Below are 18,755 nucleotides of genomic sequence, written 5' to 3' on the forward strand. Positions count from 1 at the left end.
TGGACTGATTCTAACGTGGTCTGATTCTATGGACTGATTCTACCATGGACTGATTCTAACGTGGACTGATTCTATGGACTGATTCTACCATGGACTGATTCTAACGTGGACTGATTCTATGGACTGATTCTACCATGGACTGATTCTAATGTGGACTGATTCTATGGACTGATTCTACCATGGACTGATTCTAACGTGGACTGATTCTATGGACTGATTCTATCATGGACTGATTCTAACGTGGACTGATTCTATGGACTGATTCTAATGTGGACTGATTCTACTATGGACTGATTCTAATGTGGACTGATTCCATGGACTGATTCTAACGTGGACTGATTCTATGGACTGATTCTATGGACTGATTCTATCATGGACCGATTCTACCATGGACTGATACTAACGTGGACTGATTCTATGGACTGATTCTAATGTGGACTGATTCTACTATGGACTGATTCTATGGACTGATTCTAATATGGACTGATTCTATGGACTGATTCTACCATGGACTGATTCTATCATGGACTGATTCTATGGACTGATTCTACCATGGACTGATTCTATGGACTGATTCTACCATGGACTGATTCTATGGACTGACTCTACCATGGACTGATTCTATGGACTGATTCTATGGACTGACTCTACCATGGACTGATTCTATGGGCTGATTCTATGGACTGATTCTACTATGGACTGATTCTATGGACTGATTCTATGGACTGACTCTACCATGGACTGATTCTATGGACTGATTCTATGGACTGACTCTACCATGGACTGATTCTATGGACTGATTCTACCATGGACTGATTCTATGGACTGATTCTACCATGGACTGATTCTATGGACTGATTCTATGGACTGACACTACCATGGACTGATTCTATGGACTGACTCTACCATGGACTGATTCTATGGACTGATTCTATGGACTGACACTACCATGGACTGATTCTATGGACTGACTCTACCATGGACTGATTCAATGGACTGATTCTATGGACTGATTCTATGGACTGATTCTACCATGGACTGATTCTATGGACTGACTCTATGGACTGATTCAATGGACTGATTCTATGGACTGATTCTATGGACTGATTCTACCATGGACTGATTCTATGGACTGATTCTATGGACTGACTCTATGGACTGACTCTATGGACTGATTCTATGGACTGACTCTACCATGGACTGATTCTATGGACTGATTCTATGGACTGATTCTATCGTTTCCTCCCTTTTATCTCATTTTACATTACATTTAAGTCATTTATCAGACGCTCTTATCCAGAGCGACTTACAAATTGGTGCATTCACCTTATGACATCCAGTGGAACAGTCACTTTACAATAGTGCATCTAAATCTTAAAGGGGGGTGAGAGGGATTACTTATCCTATCCTAGGTATTCCTTAAAGAGGTGGGGTTTCAGGTGTCTCCGGAAGGTGGTACACCTGAAACCCTGAAATCTCCTTTTCCTTCTATGTATCCTCTATCTCCCCCAATCCCCCCTCTCCTTCCTCCCTCTCTCTCCCCCTTCCTTCTCTCTACCCCCTCTCTCCCCCTCTCCTTCCTCCTTCCTCCCTCCCCTCTCTTTCCTTCCTCCCTCTCTCTCTCTGCCCTCCCTCCTTCCTCCCTCTCCCCCTCTTCCTCCCTCTCTCTCCCCCTCTCCTTCCCTCACTCTCCCCCACCTCTCCTTCCTCCCTCTCTCTCCCCCCCCTCTCCCCCCTCTCTCTCCCCTCTCTCTCTCCCTCCCCTCCCTCTCTCCCTCTACTCTCCTTCCTCCCTCTCTCATTCCCCTCTCTCTCCTTCCTCCCTCTCTCCCCCTCTCCTTCCTCCCTCGCCTCCTCCTCTCTCCTTCCTCCCTCTCTCTCCCTCTCTCCTCCTCCCTCTCTCTCCTCCTTCCTCCCTCTCTCCCCCTCTCCTTCCTCCCTCTCCCCCTCTCCTTCCTCCCTCTCTCTCCCCCTCTCCTTCCTCCCTCTCTCCCCCCTCCTCTCCCCCTCTCCTCCCTCCCCCTCCCTCTCTCCCCCTCTCCTTCCTCCCTCTCTCTCCCCCTCCCTCGCCTCCTCCTCTCTCCTTCCTCCCTCTCTCCCCCCTCTCCTTCCTCCCTCTCTCCCCCCTCTCCTTCCTCCCTCTCTCTCCCCCTCTTCCTCCCCTCCCCCTCTCTCCCTCTCTCTCCCCCTCTCCTTCCTCCCTCTCTCCCCCTCTCCTTCCTCCCCTCCTCCTCCTCTCCTTCCCCCTCTCCTCCCCCTCTCCTCCTCCCTCCTCCCCCTCTCCTTCCTCCCTCTCTCTCCCCCTCCCTTCCTCCCTCTCTCTCTCCTTCCTCCTTCTCTCTCCCCCCTCTCCTTCCTCCCTCTCTCTCAGGGTACCTTGATGCGCGGGCCCTGGCTGTGGACTATAGGACCCTGGGATTCAGACAGTGTGTAGGAGAGGTGGTTCGGTACCTGGGCTCTTTAGAAGGAGGGGTGGACTCCCCGGACCCTATCGGAGCCCGCCTGGTCTCTCACCTCTCCCACTGTGCCAGCCAGCTGGACCCCCTTCTCCTTCAGTCGCCCCCCACCTCGTCCTCCCTCCCTTTTCCTCCCTGGCCGTGGATCTCCTCCTATCACCAGATGTCACCTGTCTCGTCTCCCACCTCTCCATCTTTCTCCGCGAGGCGGAGGGAGCTGGCACGCCTGGGCGGTGGGTGTTATCCATCCCGCTCAGCCGACACCCTGTGTCTCGCCCCCCTGGAGTGCCAACAGGGGTCCATGCTCGCCCCTGCCTTGGTGTCTGGGCTTCGCAGGGTGCCCTCTCTTCCACCACCTTCCTCCCCTGCCCTCACCGCCACCCCTACTCACAGACTCACTCAGCAGTCCCCTGGAGCCTCAGTCCTCCTCACCTCCTCCTTTCCCAGTGCTCCTCCACAAGTCAGACCCTTTGTCCCTCTGGGGTCTCCCGCGGGTCAGCGCAGGGGCAAAGCTGCAAAGACCTGGGGGACTGAGATAGGAGCCTTCTGATCCAGAACTTGTCAACACGATGCACCATGTAAAGTTTGCTCTTAACCACAGATCTGGGATCAGATTACCCTTAACCCAGTGGAGGCTGCCGAGGGGAGGACGGCTCATAATAATATCTGGAACGGAGCAAATGGAATGGTATCAAACACATGGAAACCATATCTCTGTCTCGCTCTCGCTCTCGCTCTCGCTCTCGGTCTCGGTCTCGGTCTCTCTCTCTCTCTCTCTGTCTCTCTCTCTCTCTCTCTCTCTCTCTCTCTCGCTCTCGGTCTCTCTCTCTCTCTCTGTCTCTCTCTCTCTCTCTCTCTCTCTCTCTCTGTCTCTCTCTCTCTCTCTCTCTCTCTCTCTCTCTGTCTCTCTCTCTCTCTCTCTCTCTCTCTGTCTCTCTCTCTCTGGTCTCTCTCTCGCTCTCTATCTCTGTCTCTCTCGCTCTCGGTCTCTCTCTCTCTCTCTCTCTGTCTCTCTCGCTCTCTCTCTCTCTCTCTCTCTCTCTCTGTCTCTCTCTCTCTCTCTCTGTCTCTCTCTCTCTCTCTCTCTCTCTCTCTCTCTCTCTCTCTCTCTCTCTCTCTCTGTCTCTCTCTCTCTCTCTCTCTCTGTCTCTCTCTCTCTCTCTCTCTCTCTCTCTCTCTCTCTCTCTCTCTCTCTCTCTCTCTCTCTCTCTGTCTCTCTCTGTCTGTCTCTCTCTCTCTCTCTATCTCTGTCTCTCTCTCTCTCGCTCTCGGTCTCTCTCTCTCTGTCTCTCTCTCTCTCTCTCTCTGTCTCTCTCTGTCTGTCTCTCTCTCTCTCTCTATCTCTGTCTCTCTCTCTCGCTCTCTCTCTCTCTCTCTCTCTCTCTCTCTCTCTCTCTGTCTCTCTCTCTCTCTCTCGGTCTCTCTCTCTGTCTCTCTCTGTCTCTCTCTCTCTGTCTCTCTCTGTCTGTCTCTCTCTCTGTCTCTCTCTCTCTCTCTCTCTCTCTGTCTCTCTCTGTCTGTCTCTCTCTCTAGAGGGAGAAACGTCTCTTCTCAGACTGTTGCTGTGAACTAAACTGTGTTTGTCCAAGTATTTTGTGCTGTGATGTTATAATTTGTATATTTTAAATCATTTACATACATTTTATTACCCTGATTGATTCTGTTTTCATTCAAATGGAATGGCTGATAAAAATTGTATTTAAAAAAAGTGTTGGATATTCATGTTTATTGTGCCTCTCCTTGTGTCTCTCCTTTTTTGTGTGAGGAAGAGAGGAAGTGAGAGAGGGGGGAGGAAGAGAGAGAGAGGAAATGAGTGAGAGGGGAAGTGAGAGAGAGGAGGAGAGAGAGGGGGAGGAAGAGAGAGAGAGGAGGAGAGAGAGAGGAGGAGAGAGAGGGGGAGGAAGAGAGAGAGAGAGGAGGAGAGAGAGGGGGAGGAAGAGAGAGAGAGAGGAGGAGAGAGGGGAGGAAGAGAGAGAGAGAGAGGAAGAGAGAGAGGGGAGGAAGAGAGAGAGAGGATGAGAGAGAGAGGAAATGAGTGAGAGGGGAAGTGAGAGAGAGAGAGAGAGAGAGAGAGAGAGAGAGAGAGAGAGAGAGAGAGAGAGAGAGAGAGAGAGAGAGAGAGAGAGAGAGAGAGAGAGGAGCGAGAGAAAGAGGGGGAGGAAGAGAGAGAGAGGAGGAGAGAGAGGGGGGAGGAAGAGAGAGAGGAAATCAGTGAGAGGGAAGTGAGAGAGAGGGGGAGGAAGAGAGAAAGAGGAGGAGAGAGAGGGGGAGGAAGAGAGAAAGAGGAGGAGAGAGAGGGGGAGGAAGAGAGAGAGAGGAGGAGAGAGAGGGGGGAAGAGAAAGAGAGAAGGAGAGAGAGGGGGAGGAAGAGAGAGAGAGAAGGAGAGAGAGGGGGAGGAAGAGAGAGAGAGAGGAGGAGAGAGAGGGGGAGAAAGAGAGAGAGGGGAGTAAGAGAGAGAGAGAGAGGGGTAGATAATTCATTAGATAATTCATAGATTACATTAAATACATAACGAACATGATTCTCAAATTCTGGGTGATTGAATCAGTTATGGACACACCAGGGAGTTCTGCTTCATCCCAGGTGGCTAAACTTTACATTTCACTAAAACAAATGACTGATGAACAGTGTATGATGAACTGTGTGTGTTATGTCCCTCTCCACATATGATAAATATGGTTCGGGAAGAACGAGAGAGACAGAGGGACGAATGAAAGAGAGATAGAGGGATGAGACGGGAGTAGAAAGAGAGAGAGAGATAGATAGCACAACAGAGAGATGGGGATAACAGAGAGATGGGATAACAGAGATGGGATAACAGAGAGATGGGATAACAGAGATGGGATAACAGAGATGGGATAACAGAGAGATGGGGATAACAGAGAGATGGGGATAACAGAGAGATGGGATAACAGAGAGATGGGGATAACAGAGAGATGGGATAACAGAGATGGGATAACAGAGATGGGATAACAGAGAGATGGGATAACAGAGATGGGATAACAGAGATGGGATAACAGAGAGATGGGATAACAGAGATGGGATAACAGAGAAATGGGATAACAGAGAGATGGGATAACAGAGAGATGGGATAACAGAGATGGGGATAACAGAGATGGGATAACAGAGATGGGATAACAGAGAGATGGGATAACAGAGATGGGATAACAGAGAGATGGGATAACAGAGAGATGGGGATAACAGAGAGATGGGGATAACAGAGAGATGGGATAACAGAGAGATGGGGATAACAGAGAGATGGGATAACAAAGAGATGGGATAACAGAGAGATGGGGATAACAGAGAGATGGGATAACAGAGAGATGGGGATAACAGAGAGATGGGATAACAGAGAGATGGGGATAACAGAGATGGGATAACAGAGAGATGGGATAACAGAGAGATGGGATAACAGAGAGATGGGATAACAGAGATGGGATAACAGAGAGATGGGGATAACAGAGAGATGGGATAACAGAGAGATGGGATAACAGAGAGATGGGGATAACAGAGAGATGGGGGTAACAGAGAGATGGGGATAACAGAGAGCTGGGATAACAGAGAGATGGGGATAACAGAGAGATGGGATAACAGAGATGGGGATAACAGAGAGATGGGATAACAGAGAGATGGGATAACAGAGAGATGGGATAACAGAGAGATGGGGATAACAGAGAGATGGGATAACAGAGATGGGGATAACAGAGAGATGGGGATAACAGAGAAATGGGGATAACAGAGAGATGGGACCGAAGGGTGGCTGATGCAGGGAGGGAGAGATGAGGGAAAGAGAGGGTGATGAGTCACTCTCTTCCTCACACCAGATGGAGCATCCTGATGAGGACTGACGGCTAAAGGGACATGAAGATCTAGATAATGACTGTACTGTACCAACAAGACAGGATGAAGGAAACAGAGAGCAGAGAGCGTGTTTCCTGTTAATTAAGAGATTGCTTTGATCCTCTGTAGGATGCAATGTCTATACGGACTGTGGTGTGTGTGTGTGTGTGTGTGTGTGTGTGTGTGTGTGTGTGTGTGTGTGTGTGTGTGTGTGTGTGTGTGTGTGTGTGTGTGTGTGTGTGTGTGTGTGTGTGTGTGTGTGTGTGTGTGTGTGTGTGTGTGTGTGTGTGTGTGTGTGTGTGTGTGTGTGTGTGTGTGTGTGAGAGCGTCCGTGCCAGATAATGTGCGTGTGTGTCTTGTAATTTGAGTCCTCAGGGCTGGCGTTGTGGCTCGACCGCTGTGGCGGCGTGGCTCTCGTGCGAGGCTGGACAGTTGTCGGATAGACGGTACGGCCGAGGAATGCTTGTGGAACAAACACACACACACGCTCAAATAAACAGAACATCCACTATGGCATGAAATCATATTCCTCAGAGTGCTGGAGCCAGTGTTGCTTCCACAGCTTCCAGGACAACTGACCACAATCACACTTAACTAGCTTTCCCATGGAGGAGAGAGAGAGATAGGGGAGAGGAGAAGGAGGAAGAGAAGAAGGAGAGAGATAGGGAGGAGGATAAGTAGGAGAAGGAGGAAGAGAGGAGAGAGAGAGAGGGAGGAGGAGAAGGAGGAGAAGGAGGCAGAGAGGAGGGAGAGAGAGGGAGGAGGAGAAGGAGGAGAAGGAGGAGAAGGAGGAAGAGAGGAGAGAGAGAGAGGGAGGAGGAGAAGTAGGAGAAGGAGGAAGAGAGGAGGGAGAGAGATTGGGAGGAGGAGAAGGAGGAGAAGGAGGAAGAGAGGAGGGAGAGAGAGGGAGGAGGAGAAGGAGGAGAAGGGGGAAGAGAGGAGGGAGAGAGAGGGAGGAGGAGAAGGAGGAAGAGAAGAAGGAGAGAGATAGGGAGGAGGAGAAGTAGGAGAAGGAGGAAGAGAGGAGGGAGAGAGATTGGGAGGAGGAGAAGGAGGAAGAGAGGAGAGAGAGGGAGGAGGAGAAGTAGGAGAAGGAGGAAGAGAGGAGGGAGAGAGATTGGGAGGAGGAGAAGGAGGAGAAGGAGGAAGAGAGGAGAGAGAGAGAGGGAGGAGGAGAAGTAGGAGAAGGAGGAGGAGAGGAGGGAGAGAGATTGGGAGGAGGAGAAGGAGGAGAAGGAGGAAGAGAGGAGGAGAGAGAGGGAGGAGGAGAAGGAGGAATAGAAAAGAGAGAAGGGAGAGAGAGATAAGGAGGAGGAGAAGGAGAAGGAGGAAGAGAGGAGGGAGAGAGATAGGGAGGAGGAGAAGTAGGAGAAGGGGAAGAGAAGAAGGAGAGAGATAGGGAGGAGAAGGAGGAGAAGGAGGAAGAGAAGAAGGAGAGAGATAGGGAGGAGGAGAAGTAGGAGGAGGAAGAGAATAAGGAGAGAGATAGGGAGGAGGAGAAGTAGGAGAAGAAGGAGAGAGATAGGGAGGAGGAGAAGGAGGAGAAGGAGGAAGGGAAGAAGGAGAGAGATAGGGAGGAGGAGAAGGAGGAGAAGGAGGAAGAGAGGAGAGAGAGGGGGAGGAGGAGAAGAAGGAGAAGGAGGAAGAGAGGAGGGAGAGAGATAGGGAGGAGGAGAAGTAGGAGAAGGAGGAAGAGAGGAGGTGAGAGAGAGAGGGAGGAGGAGAAGGAGGAGAAGGAGGAAGAGAGGAGGAGAGAGAGAGAGAGAGAGAGAGGGAGGAGAAGGAGGAATAGAAAAGAGAGAAGGGAGAGAGAGAGACATATGGAGGAGGAGAAGGAGAAAGAGAGGAGAGAGAGAGAGAGAGAGGGAGGGAGGAGGAGAAGGAGGAATAGAAAAGAGAGAAGGGAGAGAGAGAGACATATGGAGGAGGAGAAGGAGGAAGAGAGGAGGAGAGAGAGAGAGAGAGGGAGGAGGAGAAGGAGGAATAGAAAAGAGAGAAGGGAGAGAGAGAGACATATGGAGGAGGAGAAGGAGGAGGAGGAAGAGAGGAGGGAGATATGTGTTATTTATTATATTATTTGCAAACTTTGCAGTGAAATGAGCAGCAGAGGTACAGGACCCTCACCGGACCGCAGAGCACATTCCCTCGTTAGACGATTATAGACGGATCATTACAAATCAATACAATACAAAATCAGATGATAGACGGATCATTACAAATCAATACAATACAAAATCAGATTATAGACGGATCATTACAAATCAATACAATACAAAATCAGATTATAGACGGATCATTACAAATCAATACAATACAAATCAGATTATAGACGGATCATGTGAAACCACTACTTTACTCCCTCTGTTTAGCACATGGCCTCACATGTGAAACCACTACCTTACTCACTCTGTTTAGCACATGGCCTCACATGTGAAACCACTACTTTACTCCCTCTGTTTAGCACATGGCCTCACATGTGAAACCACTACTTTACTCACTCTGTTTAGCACATGGCCTCACATGTGAAACCACTACTTTACTCACTCTGTTTAGCATATGGCCTCACATGTGAAACCACTACTTTACTCACTCTGTTTAGCACATGGCCTCACATGTGAAACCACTACTTTACTCCCTCTGTTTAGCATATGGCCTCACATGTGAAACCACTACTTTACTCCCTCTATTTAGCACATGGCCTCACATGTGAAACCACTACTTTACTCCCTCTGTTTAGCACATGGCCTCACATGTGAAACCACTACTTTACTCCCTCTGTTTAGCATATGGCCTCACATGTGAAACCACTACTTTACTCCCTCTGTCTAGCACATGGCCTCACATGTGAAACCACTACCTGTCTAGCACATGGTCTCACATGTGAAACCACTACTTTACTCACTCTGTTTAGCACATGGCCTCACATGTGAAACCACTACTTTACTCCCTCTGTTTAGCACATGGCCTCACATGTGAAACCACTACCTTACTCACTCTGTTTAGCACATGGCCTCACATGTGAAACCACTACTTTACTCACTCTGTTTAGCACATGGCCTCACATGTGAAACCACTACCTTACTCACTCTGTTTAGCACATGGCCTCACATGTGAATCCACTACCTGTCTAGCACATGGCCTCACATGTGAAACCACTACCTTACTCACTCTGTTTAGCACATGGCCTCACATGTGAAACCACTACCTTACTCCCTCTGTTTAGCACATGGCCTCACATGTGAATCCACTACTTTACTCCCTCTGTCTAGCACATGGCCTCACATGTGAATCCACTACCGTACTCCCTCTGTTTAGCACATGGCCTCACATGTGAAACCACTACTTTACTCACTCTGTTTAGCACATGGCCTCACATGTGAAACCACTACCTTACTCACTCTGTTTAGCACATGGCCTCACATGTGAAACCACTACTTTACTCACTCTGTTTAGCATATGGCCTCACATGTGAAACCACTACTTTACTCACTCTGTTTAGCACATGGCCTCACATGTGAAACCACTACTTTACTCCCTCTGTTTAGCATATGGCCTCACATGTGAAACCACTACTTTACTCCCTCTGTTTAGCACATGGCCTCACATGTGAAACCACTACTTTACTCCCTCTGTTTAGCACATGGCCTCACATGTGAAATCACTACTTTACTCCCTCTGTTTAGCATATGGCCTCACATGTGAAACCACTACTTTACTCACTCTGTTTAGCACATGGCCTCACATGTGAAACCACTACCTTACTCACTCTGTTTAGCACATGGCCTCACATGTGAAACCACTACCTGTCTAGCACATGGCCTCACATGTGAAACCACTACTTTACTCCCTCTGTTTAGCACATGGCCTCACATGTGAAACCACTACCTTACTCACTCTGTTTAGCACATGGCCTCACATGTGAAACCACTACTTTACTCCCTCTGTTTAGCACATGGCCTCACATGTGAAACCACTACTTTACTCACTCTGTTTAGCACATGGCCTCACATGTGAAACCACTACTTTACTCACTCTGTTTAGCATATGGCCTCACATGTGAAACCACTACTTTACTCACTCTGTTTAGCACATGGCCTCACATGTGAAACCACTACTTTACTCCCTCTGTTTAGCATATGGCCTCACATGTGAAACCACTACTTTACTCCCTCTATTTAGCACATGGCCTCACATGTGAAACCACTACTTTACTCCCTCTGTTTAGCACATGGCCTCACATGTGAAACCACTACTTTACTCCCTCTGTTTAGCATATGGCCTCACATGTGAAACCACTACTTTACTCCCTCTGTCTAGCACATGGCCACACATGTGAAACCACTACTTTACTCACTCTGTTTAGCACATGGCCTCACATGTGAAACCACTACTTTACTCCCTCTGTTTAGCACATGGCCTCACATGTGAAACCACTACCTTACTCACTCTGTTTAGCACATGGCCTCACATGTGAAACCACTACTTTACTCACTCTGTTTAGCACATGGCCTCACATGTGAAACCACTACCTTACTCACTCTGTTTAGCACATGGCCTCACATGTGAAACCACTACCTTACTCCCTCTGTTTAGCACATGGCCTCACATGTGAATCCACTACTTTACTCCCTCTGTCTAGCACATGGCCTCACATGTGAATCCACTACCGTACTCCCTCTGTTTAGCACATGGCCTCACATGTGAAACCACTACTTTACTCACTCTGTTTAGCACATGGCCTCACATGTGAAACCACTACCTTACTCACTCTGTTTAGCACATGGCCTCACATGTGAAACCACTACTTTACTCACTCTGTTTAGCATATGGCCTCACATGTGAAACCACTACTTTACTCACTCTGTTTAGCACATGGCCTCACATGTGAAACCACTACTTTACTCCCTCTGTTTAGCATATGGCCTCACATGTGAAACCACTACTTTACTCCCTCTGTTTAGCACATGGCCTCACATGTGAATCCACTACTTTACTCCCTCTGTCTAGCACATGGCCTCACATGTGAATCCACTACCGTACTCCCTCTGTTTAGCACATGGCCTCACATGTGAAACCACTACTTTACTCACTCTGTTTAGCACATGGCCTCACATGTGAAACCACTACTTTACTCACTCTGTTTAGCACATGGCCTCACATGTGAAACCACTACCTTACTCACTCTGTTTAGCACATGGCCTCACATGTGAATCCACTACCTGTCTAGCACATGGCCTCACATGTGAAACCACTACCTGTTTAGCACATGGCCTCACATGTGAATCCACTACCTGTTTAGCACATGGCCTCACATGTGAAACCACTACCTGTTTATCACATGGCCTCACATGTGAAACCACTACCTGTTTAGCACATGGCCTCACATGTGAATCCTCTACTTTACTCACTCTGTTTAGCACATGGCCTCACATGTGAAACCACTACCTGTTTAGCACATGGCCTCACATGTGAAACCACTACCTGTTTAGCACATGGCCTCACATGTGAAACCACTACCTGTTTAGCACATGGCCTCACATGTGAATCCACTACCTGTTTAGCACATGGCCTCACATGTGAAACCACTACCTGTTTAGCACATGGCCTCACATGTGAAACCACTACCTGTTTAGCACATGGCCTCACATGTGAAACCACTACTTTACTCACTCTGTTTAGCACATGGCCTCACATGTGAAACCACTACCTTACTCACTCTGTTTAGCACATGGCCTCACATGTGAATCCACTACCTACTAGTAGTACTGTAGTAGTACTGTAGTAGTGACTAGTAGTACTGTAGTAGTACTGTAGTAGTACTGTAGTTGAGACTAGTAGTACTGTAGTAGTACTGTAGTTGAGACTAGTAGTACTGTAGTTGAGACTAGTAGTACTGTAGCAGTACTGTAGTTGCGAGTAGTAGTACTGTAGTAGTACTGTAGTTGAGTCTAGTAGTACTGTAGTAGTACTGTAGTTGAGACTAGTCATACTGTAGCAGTACTGTAGTTGAGACTAGTAGTACTGTAGTAGTACTGTAGTAGTGACTAGTAGTAAATCAAATCAAATCAAATTTTATTTGTCGCATACACATGGTTAGCAGATGTTAATGCGAGTGTAGCGAAATGCTTGTGCTTCTAGTTCTGACAATGCAGTGATAACCAACAAGTAATCTAACTAACAATTCCAAAACTACTGTCTTATACACAGTGTAAGGGGATAAGGAATATGTACATAAGGATATATGAATGAGTGATGGTACAGAGCAGCATACAGTAGATGGTATCGAGTACAGTATATACATATGAGATGAGTATGTAGACAAAGTAAACAAAGTGGCATAGTTAAAGTGGCTAGTGATACATGTATTACATAAGGATGCAGTCGATGATATAGAGTACAGTATATACATATGCATATGAGATGAATAATGTAGGGTAAGTAACGTTATATAAGGTAGCATTGTTTAAAGTGGCTAGTGATATATTTACATCATTTCCCATCAATTCCCATTATTAAAGTGGCTGGAGTTGGGTCAGTGTCAATGACAGTGTGTTGGCAGCAGCCTTGAGATAGAAGCTGTTTTTCAGTCTCTCGGTCCCAGCTTTGATGCACCTGTACTGACCTCGCCTTCTGGATGATAGCGGGGTGAACAGACAGTGGCTCGGGTGGTTGATGTCCTTGATGTTCTTTATGGCCTTCCTGTAACATCGGGTGGTGTAGGTGTCCTGGAGGGCAGGTAGTTTGCCCCCGGTGATGCTTTGTGCAGACCTCACTACCCTCTGGAGAGCCTTACGGTTGAGGGCGGAGCAGTTGCCGTACCAGGCGGTGATACAGCCCGCCAGGATGCTCTCGATTGTGCATCTGTAGAAGTTTGTGAGTGCTTTTGGTGATAAGCCTAATTTCTTCAGCCTCCTGAGGTTGAAGAGGCGCTGCTGCGCCTTCTTCACGACGCTGTCTGTGTAAGTGGACCAATTCAGTTTGTCTGTGATGTGTATGCCGAGGAACTTAAAACTTGCTACCCTCTCCACTACTGTTCCATCGATGTGGATAAGGGGGTTGTTCCCTCTGCTCTTTCCTGAAGTCCACAATCATCTCCTTAGTTTTGTTGACGTTGAGTGTGAGGTTATTTTCCTGACACCACACTCCGAGGGCCCTCACCTCCTCCCTGTAGGCCGTCTCGTCGTTGTTGGTAATCAAGCCTACCACTGTTGTGTCGTCCGCAAACTTGATGATTGAGTTGGAGGCGTGCGTGGCCACGCAGTCGTGGGTGAACAGGGAGTACAGGAGAGGGCTCAGAACGCACCCTTGTGGGGCCCCCGTGTTGAGGATCAGCGGGGAGGAGATGTTGTTGCCTACCCTCACCACCTGGGGGCGGCCCGTCAGGAAGTCCAGTACCCAGTTGCACAGGGCGGGGTCGAGACCCAGGGTCTCGAGCTTGATGACGAGCTTGGAGGGTACTATGGTGTTGAATGCCAAGCTGTAGTCGATGAACAGAATTCTCACATAGGTATTCCTCTTGTCCAGATGGGTTAGGGCAGTGTGCAGTGTGGTTGAGATTGCATCGTCTGTGGACCTATTTGGGCGGTAAGCAAATTGGAGTGGGTCTAGGGTGTCAGGTAGGGTGGAGGTGATATGGTCCACTTCATGATGACGGAAGTGAGTGCTACGGGGCGGTAGTCGTTTAGCTCAGTTACCTTAGCTTTCTTGGGAACAGGAACAATGGTGGCCCTCTTGAAGCATGTGGGAACAGCAGACTGGTATAGGGATTGATTGAATATGTCCGTAAACACACCGCCCAGCTGGTCTGCACATGCTCTGAGGGCGCGGCTGGGGATGCCGTCTGGGCCTGCAGCCTTGCTAGGGTTAACACGTTTAAATGTCTTACTCACCTCGGCTGCAGTGAAGGAGAGACCGCATGTTTTCGTTGCAGGCCGTGTCAGTGGCACTGTATTGTCCTCAAAGCGGGCAAAAAAGTTATTTAGTCTGCCTGGGAGCAAGACATCCTGGTCCGTGACTGGGCTGGGTTTCTTCTTGTAGTCCGTGATTGACTGTAGACCCTGCCACATGCCTCTTGTGTCTGAGCCGTTGAATTGAGATTCCACTTTGTCTCTATACTGACGCTTAGCTTGTTTGATAGCCTTGCGGAGGGAATAGCTGCACTGTTTGTATTTGGTCATGTTACCAGTCACCTTGCCCTGATTAAAAGCAGTGGTTCGCGCTTTCAGTTTCACGCGAATGCTGCCATCAATCCACGGTTTCTGGTTAGGGAATGTTTTTATCGTTGCTATGGGAACGACATCTTCAACGCACGTTCTAATGAACTCGCACACCGAATCAGCGTATTCATCAATATTGTTATCTGACGCAATACGAAACATGTCCCAGTCCACGTGATGGAAGCAGTCTTGGAGTGTAGAGTCAGCTTGGTCTGACCAGACCTCAGCGTGGGAGTCTCTTGTTTTAGTTTCTGTCTGTAGGCAGGGATCAACAAAATGGAGTCGTGGTCAGCTTTTCCGAAAGAGGGGTGGGGCAGGGCCTTATATGCGTCGTGGAAGTTAGAGTAACAATGATCCAGGGTTTTACCACCCCTGGTTGCGCAATCAATATGCTGATAAAATTTAGGGGAGTCTTGTTTTCAGATTAGCTTTGTTAAAATCCCCAGCTACAATGAATGCAGCCTCCGGATAAATGGTTTCCAGTTTGCAAAGAGTTAAATAAAGTTTGTTCAGAGCCATCGATGTGTCTGCTTGGGGGGGGGGATATATACGGCTGTGATTATAATCGAAGAGATTTCTCTTGGAAGATAATGCGGTCTACATTTGATTGTGAGGAATTCTAAATCAGGTGAACAGAAGGATTTGAGTTCCTGTATGTTTCTTTCATCACACCATGTCTCGTTAGTCATGAGGCATACGCACCCGCCACTCTTCTTACCAGAAAGATGTTTGTTTCTGTCGGCGCGATGCGTGGAGAAACCCGTTGGCTGCACCGCCCCCGGATAGCGTCTCTCCAGTGAGCCATGTTTCCGTGAAGCAGAGAACGTTACAGTCTCTGATGTCCCTCTGGAATGCTACCCTTGCTCGGATTTCATCAACCTTGTTGTCAAGAGACTGGACATTGGCAAGAAGAATGCTAGGGAGTGGTGCACGATGTGTCCGTGTCCTGAGTCTGACCAGAAGACCGCTACTTTTCCCTCTTTTTCGGAGTCGTTTTTTGGGATCGCTGCATGGAATCAATTCCGTTGACCTGTTTGTAAGGCAGAACACAGGATCCGCGTCGCGGAAAACATATTCTTGGTCGTACTGATGGTGAGTTGACGCTGATCTTATATTCAGTAGTTCTTCTCGACTGTATGTAATGAAACCTAAGATGACCTGGGGTACTAATGTAAGAAATAACACGTAAAAAAACTAAAAACTGCATAGTTTCCTAGGAATGCGAAGCGAGGCGGCCATCTCTGTCGGCGCCGGAAACAACTCTGTAGTAGAGTTGTAGTAGTAGTGACTAGTAGTACTGTAGTAGTACTGTAGTTGACACTAGTCGTAATCTAGTTGAGACTAGTAGTACTGTAGTAGTACTGTAGTAGTGACTAGTAGTACTGTAGTAGTACTGTAGTTGAGACTAGTAGTACTGTAGTAGTACTGTAGTAGTGACTAGTAGTACTGTAGTAGTACTGTAGTAGTGACTAGTAGTACTGTAGCAGTACTGTAGTTGAGACTAGTAGTACTGTAGTTGAGACTAGTAGTACTGTAGTAGTACTGTAGTAGTGACTAGTAGTACTGTAGTAGTACTGTAGTTGAGACTAGTAGTACTGTAGTAGTACTGTAGTAGTGACTAGTATTACTGTAGTAGTACTGTAGTTGAGACTAGTAGTACTGTAGTAGTACTGTAGTTGAGACTAGTAGTACTGTAGTAGTGACTAGTAGTACTGTAGTAGTAGTAGTAGTAGTACTGTAGTTGAGACTAGTAGTACTGTAGTAGTAGTAGTAGTACTGTAGTTGAGACTAGTAGTACTGTAGTTGAGACTAGTAGTACTGTAGTAGTACTGTAGTAGTACTGTAGTAGTACTGTAGTAGTAGTAGTAGTAGTACTGTAGTAGTACTGTAGTAGTACTGTAGTTGAGACTAGTCGTACTGTAGTAGTAGTAGTAGTACTGTAGTAGTACTGTAGTAGTACTGTAGTTGAGACTAGTAGTACTGTAGTAGTACTGTAGTTGAGACTAGTAGTACTGTAGTAGTACTGTAGTTGAGACTAGTAGTACTGTAGTAGTACTGTAGTAGTGACTATTATTATATTATTATATTATAGTACTGTAGTAGTGACTAGTAGTACTGTAGTTGAGACTAGTAGTACTGTAGTAGTACTGTAGTAGTGTCTAGTAGTACTGTAGTTGAGACTAGTAGTACTGTAGTTGAGACTAGTAGTACTGTAGTAGTACTGTAGTTGAGACTAGTAGTACTGTAGTAGTACTGTAGTAGTGACTAGTAGTACTGTAGTAGTACTGTAGTAGTACTGTAGTTGAGACTAGTAGTACTGTAGTAGTACTGTAGTTGAGACTAGTAGTACTGTAGTAGTACTGTAGTAGTGACTAGTAGTACTGTAGTAGTACTGTAGTAGTACTGTAGTTGAGACTAGTAGTACTGTAGTAGTACTGTAGTTGAGACTAGTAGTACTGTAGTAGTACTGTAGCAGTACTGTAGTTGAGACTAGTAGTACTGTAGTTGAGACTAGTAGTACTGTAGTAGTACTGTAGTTGAGACTAGTAGTACTGTAGTAGTACTGTAGTAGTGACTAGTAGTACTGTAGTAGTACTGTAGTAGTACTGTAGTTGAGACTAGTCGTACTGTAGTAGTACTGTAGTTGAGACTAGTAGTACTGTAGTTGAGACTAGTAGTACTGTAGTTGAGACTAGTAGTACTGTAGTAGTACTGTAGTTGAGACTAGTAGTACTGTAGTAGTACTGTAGTAGTACTGTAGTTGAGACTAGTAGTACTGTAGTTGAGACTAGTAGTACTGTAGTAGTACTGTAGTTGAGACTAGTAGTACTGTAGTCGTACTGTAGTAGTACTGTAGTTGAGACTAGTAGTACTGTAGTAGTACTGTAGTTGAGACTAGTAGTACTGTAGTTGAGTCTCCTGACCCCTCCTGTCTCAGCCTCCAGTATTTATGCTGCAGTAGTTTATGTGTCGGGGGGCTAGGGTCAGTTTGTTTATCTGGAGTACTTCTCCTGTCCTATTCGGTGTCCTGTGTAAATCTAAGTGTGCGTTCTCTAATTCTCTCCTTCTCTCTTTCTTTCTCTCTCTCGGAGGACCTGAGCCCTAGAACCATGCCCCAGGACTACCTGACATGATGACTCCTTGCTGTCCCCAGTCCACCTGGCCATGCTCCTGCTCCAGTTTCAACTGTTCTGCCTTACTATTATTCAACCATGCTGGTCATTTATGAACATTTGAACATCTTGGCCACGTTCTGTTATAATCTCCACCCGGCACAGCCGGAAGAGGACTGGCCACCCCACATATGCTCTCTCTAATTCTCTCTTTCTTTCTCTCTCTCGGAGGACCTGAGCCCTAGGACCGTGCCCCAGGACTACCTGACATGATGGCTCCTTGCTGTCCCCAGTCCACCTGACTGTGCTGCTGCTCCAGTTTCAACTGTTCTGCCTTATTATTATTTGACCATGCTGGTCATTTATGAACATTTGAACATCTTGGTCATGTTCTGTTATAATCTCTACCCGGCACAGCCAGAAGAGGACTGGCCACCCCACATAGCCCGGTTCCTCTCTAGGTTTCTTCCTAGGTTTTGGCCTTTCTAGGGAGTTTTTCCTAGCCACCGTGCTTTTACACCTGCATTGTTTGCTGTTTGGGGTTTTAGGCTGGGTTTCTGTACAGCACTTTGAGATATCAGCTGACGTACGAAGGGCTATATAAATAAATTTGATTTGATTTGATTTAGTAGTACTGTAGTTGTACTGTAGTTGACACTAGTAGTACTGTAGTAGTACTGTAGTAGTACTGTAGTTGAGACTAGTAATACTGTAGTAGTACTGTAGTTGAGACTAGTAGTACTGTAGTAGTACCACTCATTCCAGGGTTTTTCTTTATTTGTACTATTTTCTACATTGTAGAATAATAGTGAAGACATCAAAACTATGAAATAACACATATGGAATCATGTAGTAACCATAAATAAAGTGTTAAACAAATCTTCACTATTATTCTACAGTGTAGAAAACGGTCAAAACATAGAAAAACCCTGGAATGAGTAGTTGTGTCCAAACCTTTGACTGGAACTGTAAATATATACCAGTCAAACGTTTGGAAACATTTTTGTGTTTTTAGCTAAACAGATGGGGATCAAACCAGGCTCTGCCCTGAATGACGGGTCGCTACACATTGTGTAGCACATTGACAACCTGTCCTGAAGAATAGTCATTGGAGATGCGTGAAGTTTTT

At 47.0% G+C, this 18,755-nt stretch overlaps 1 protein-coding gene across 2 annotated transcripts in view; it reads left to right on the top strand.

Moving 5' to 3' along the window:
* LOC124042650 (hairy/enhancer-of-split related with YRPW motif-like protein) overlaps positions 1–3,221 on the top strand; it is a 17,480-nt gene extending 14,259 nt beyond the window's left edge. For both annotated transcript variants that reach the window (XM_046360727.1, XM_046360725.1), the window contains one exon: positions 2,372–3,221. In XM_046360727.1, coding sequence (XP_046216683.1) covers positions 2,372–3,006 — 635 coding nt within the window. In that variant the 3' untranslated portion in view covers positions 3,007–3,221. The remainder of the gene's footprint in view (positions 1–2,371) is intronic.
* The last annotated feature ends 15,534 nt before the right edge of the window (positions 3,222–18,755 follow it).

Source organism: Oncorhynchus gorbuscha, linkage group LG09 (assembly GCF_021184085.1).
Source record: "Oncorhynchus gorbuscha isolate QuinsamMale2020 ecotype Even-year linkage group LG09, OgorEven_v1.0, whole genome shotgun sequence".
Taxonomy (NCBI): domain Eukaryota; kingdom Metazoa; phylum Chordata; class Actinopteri; order Salmoniformes; family Salmonidae; genus Oncorhynchus; species Oncorhynchus gorbuscha.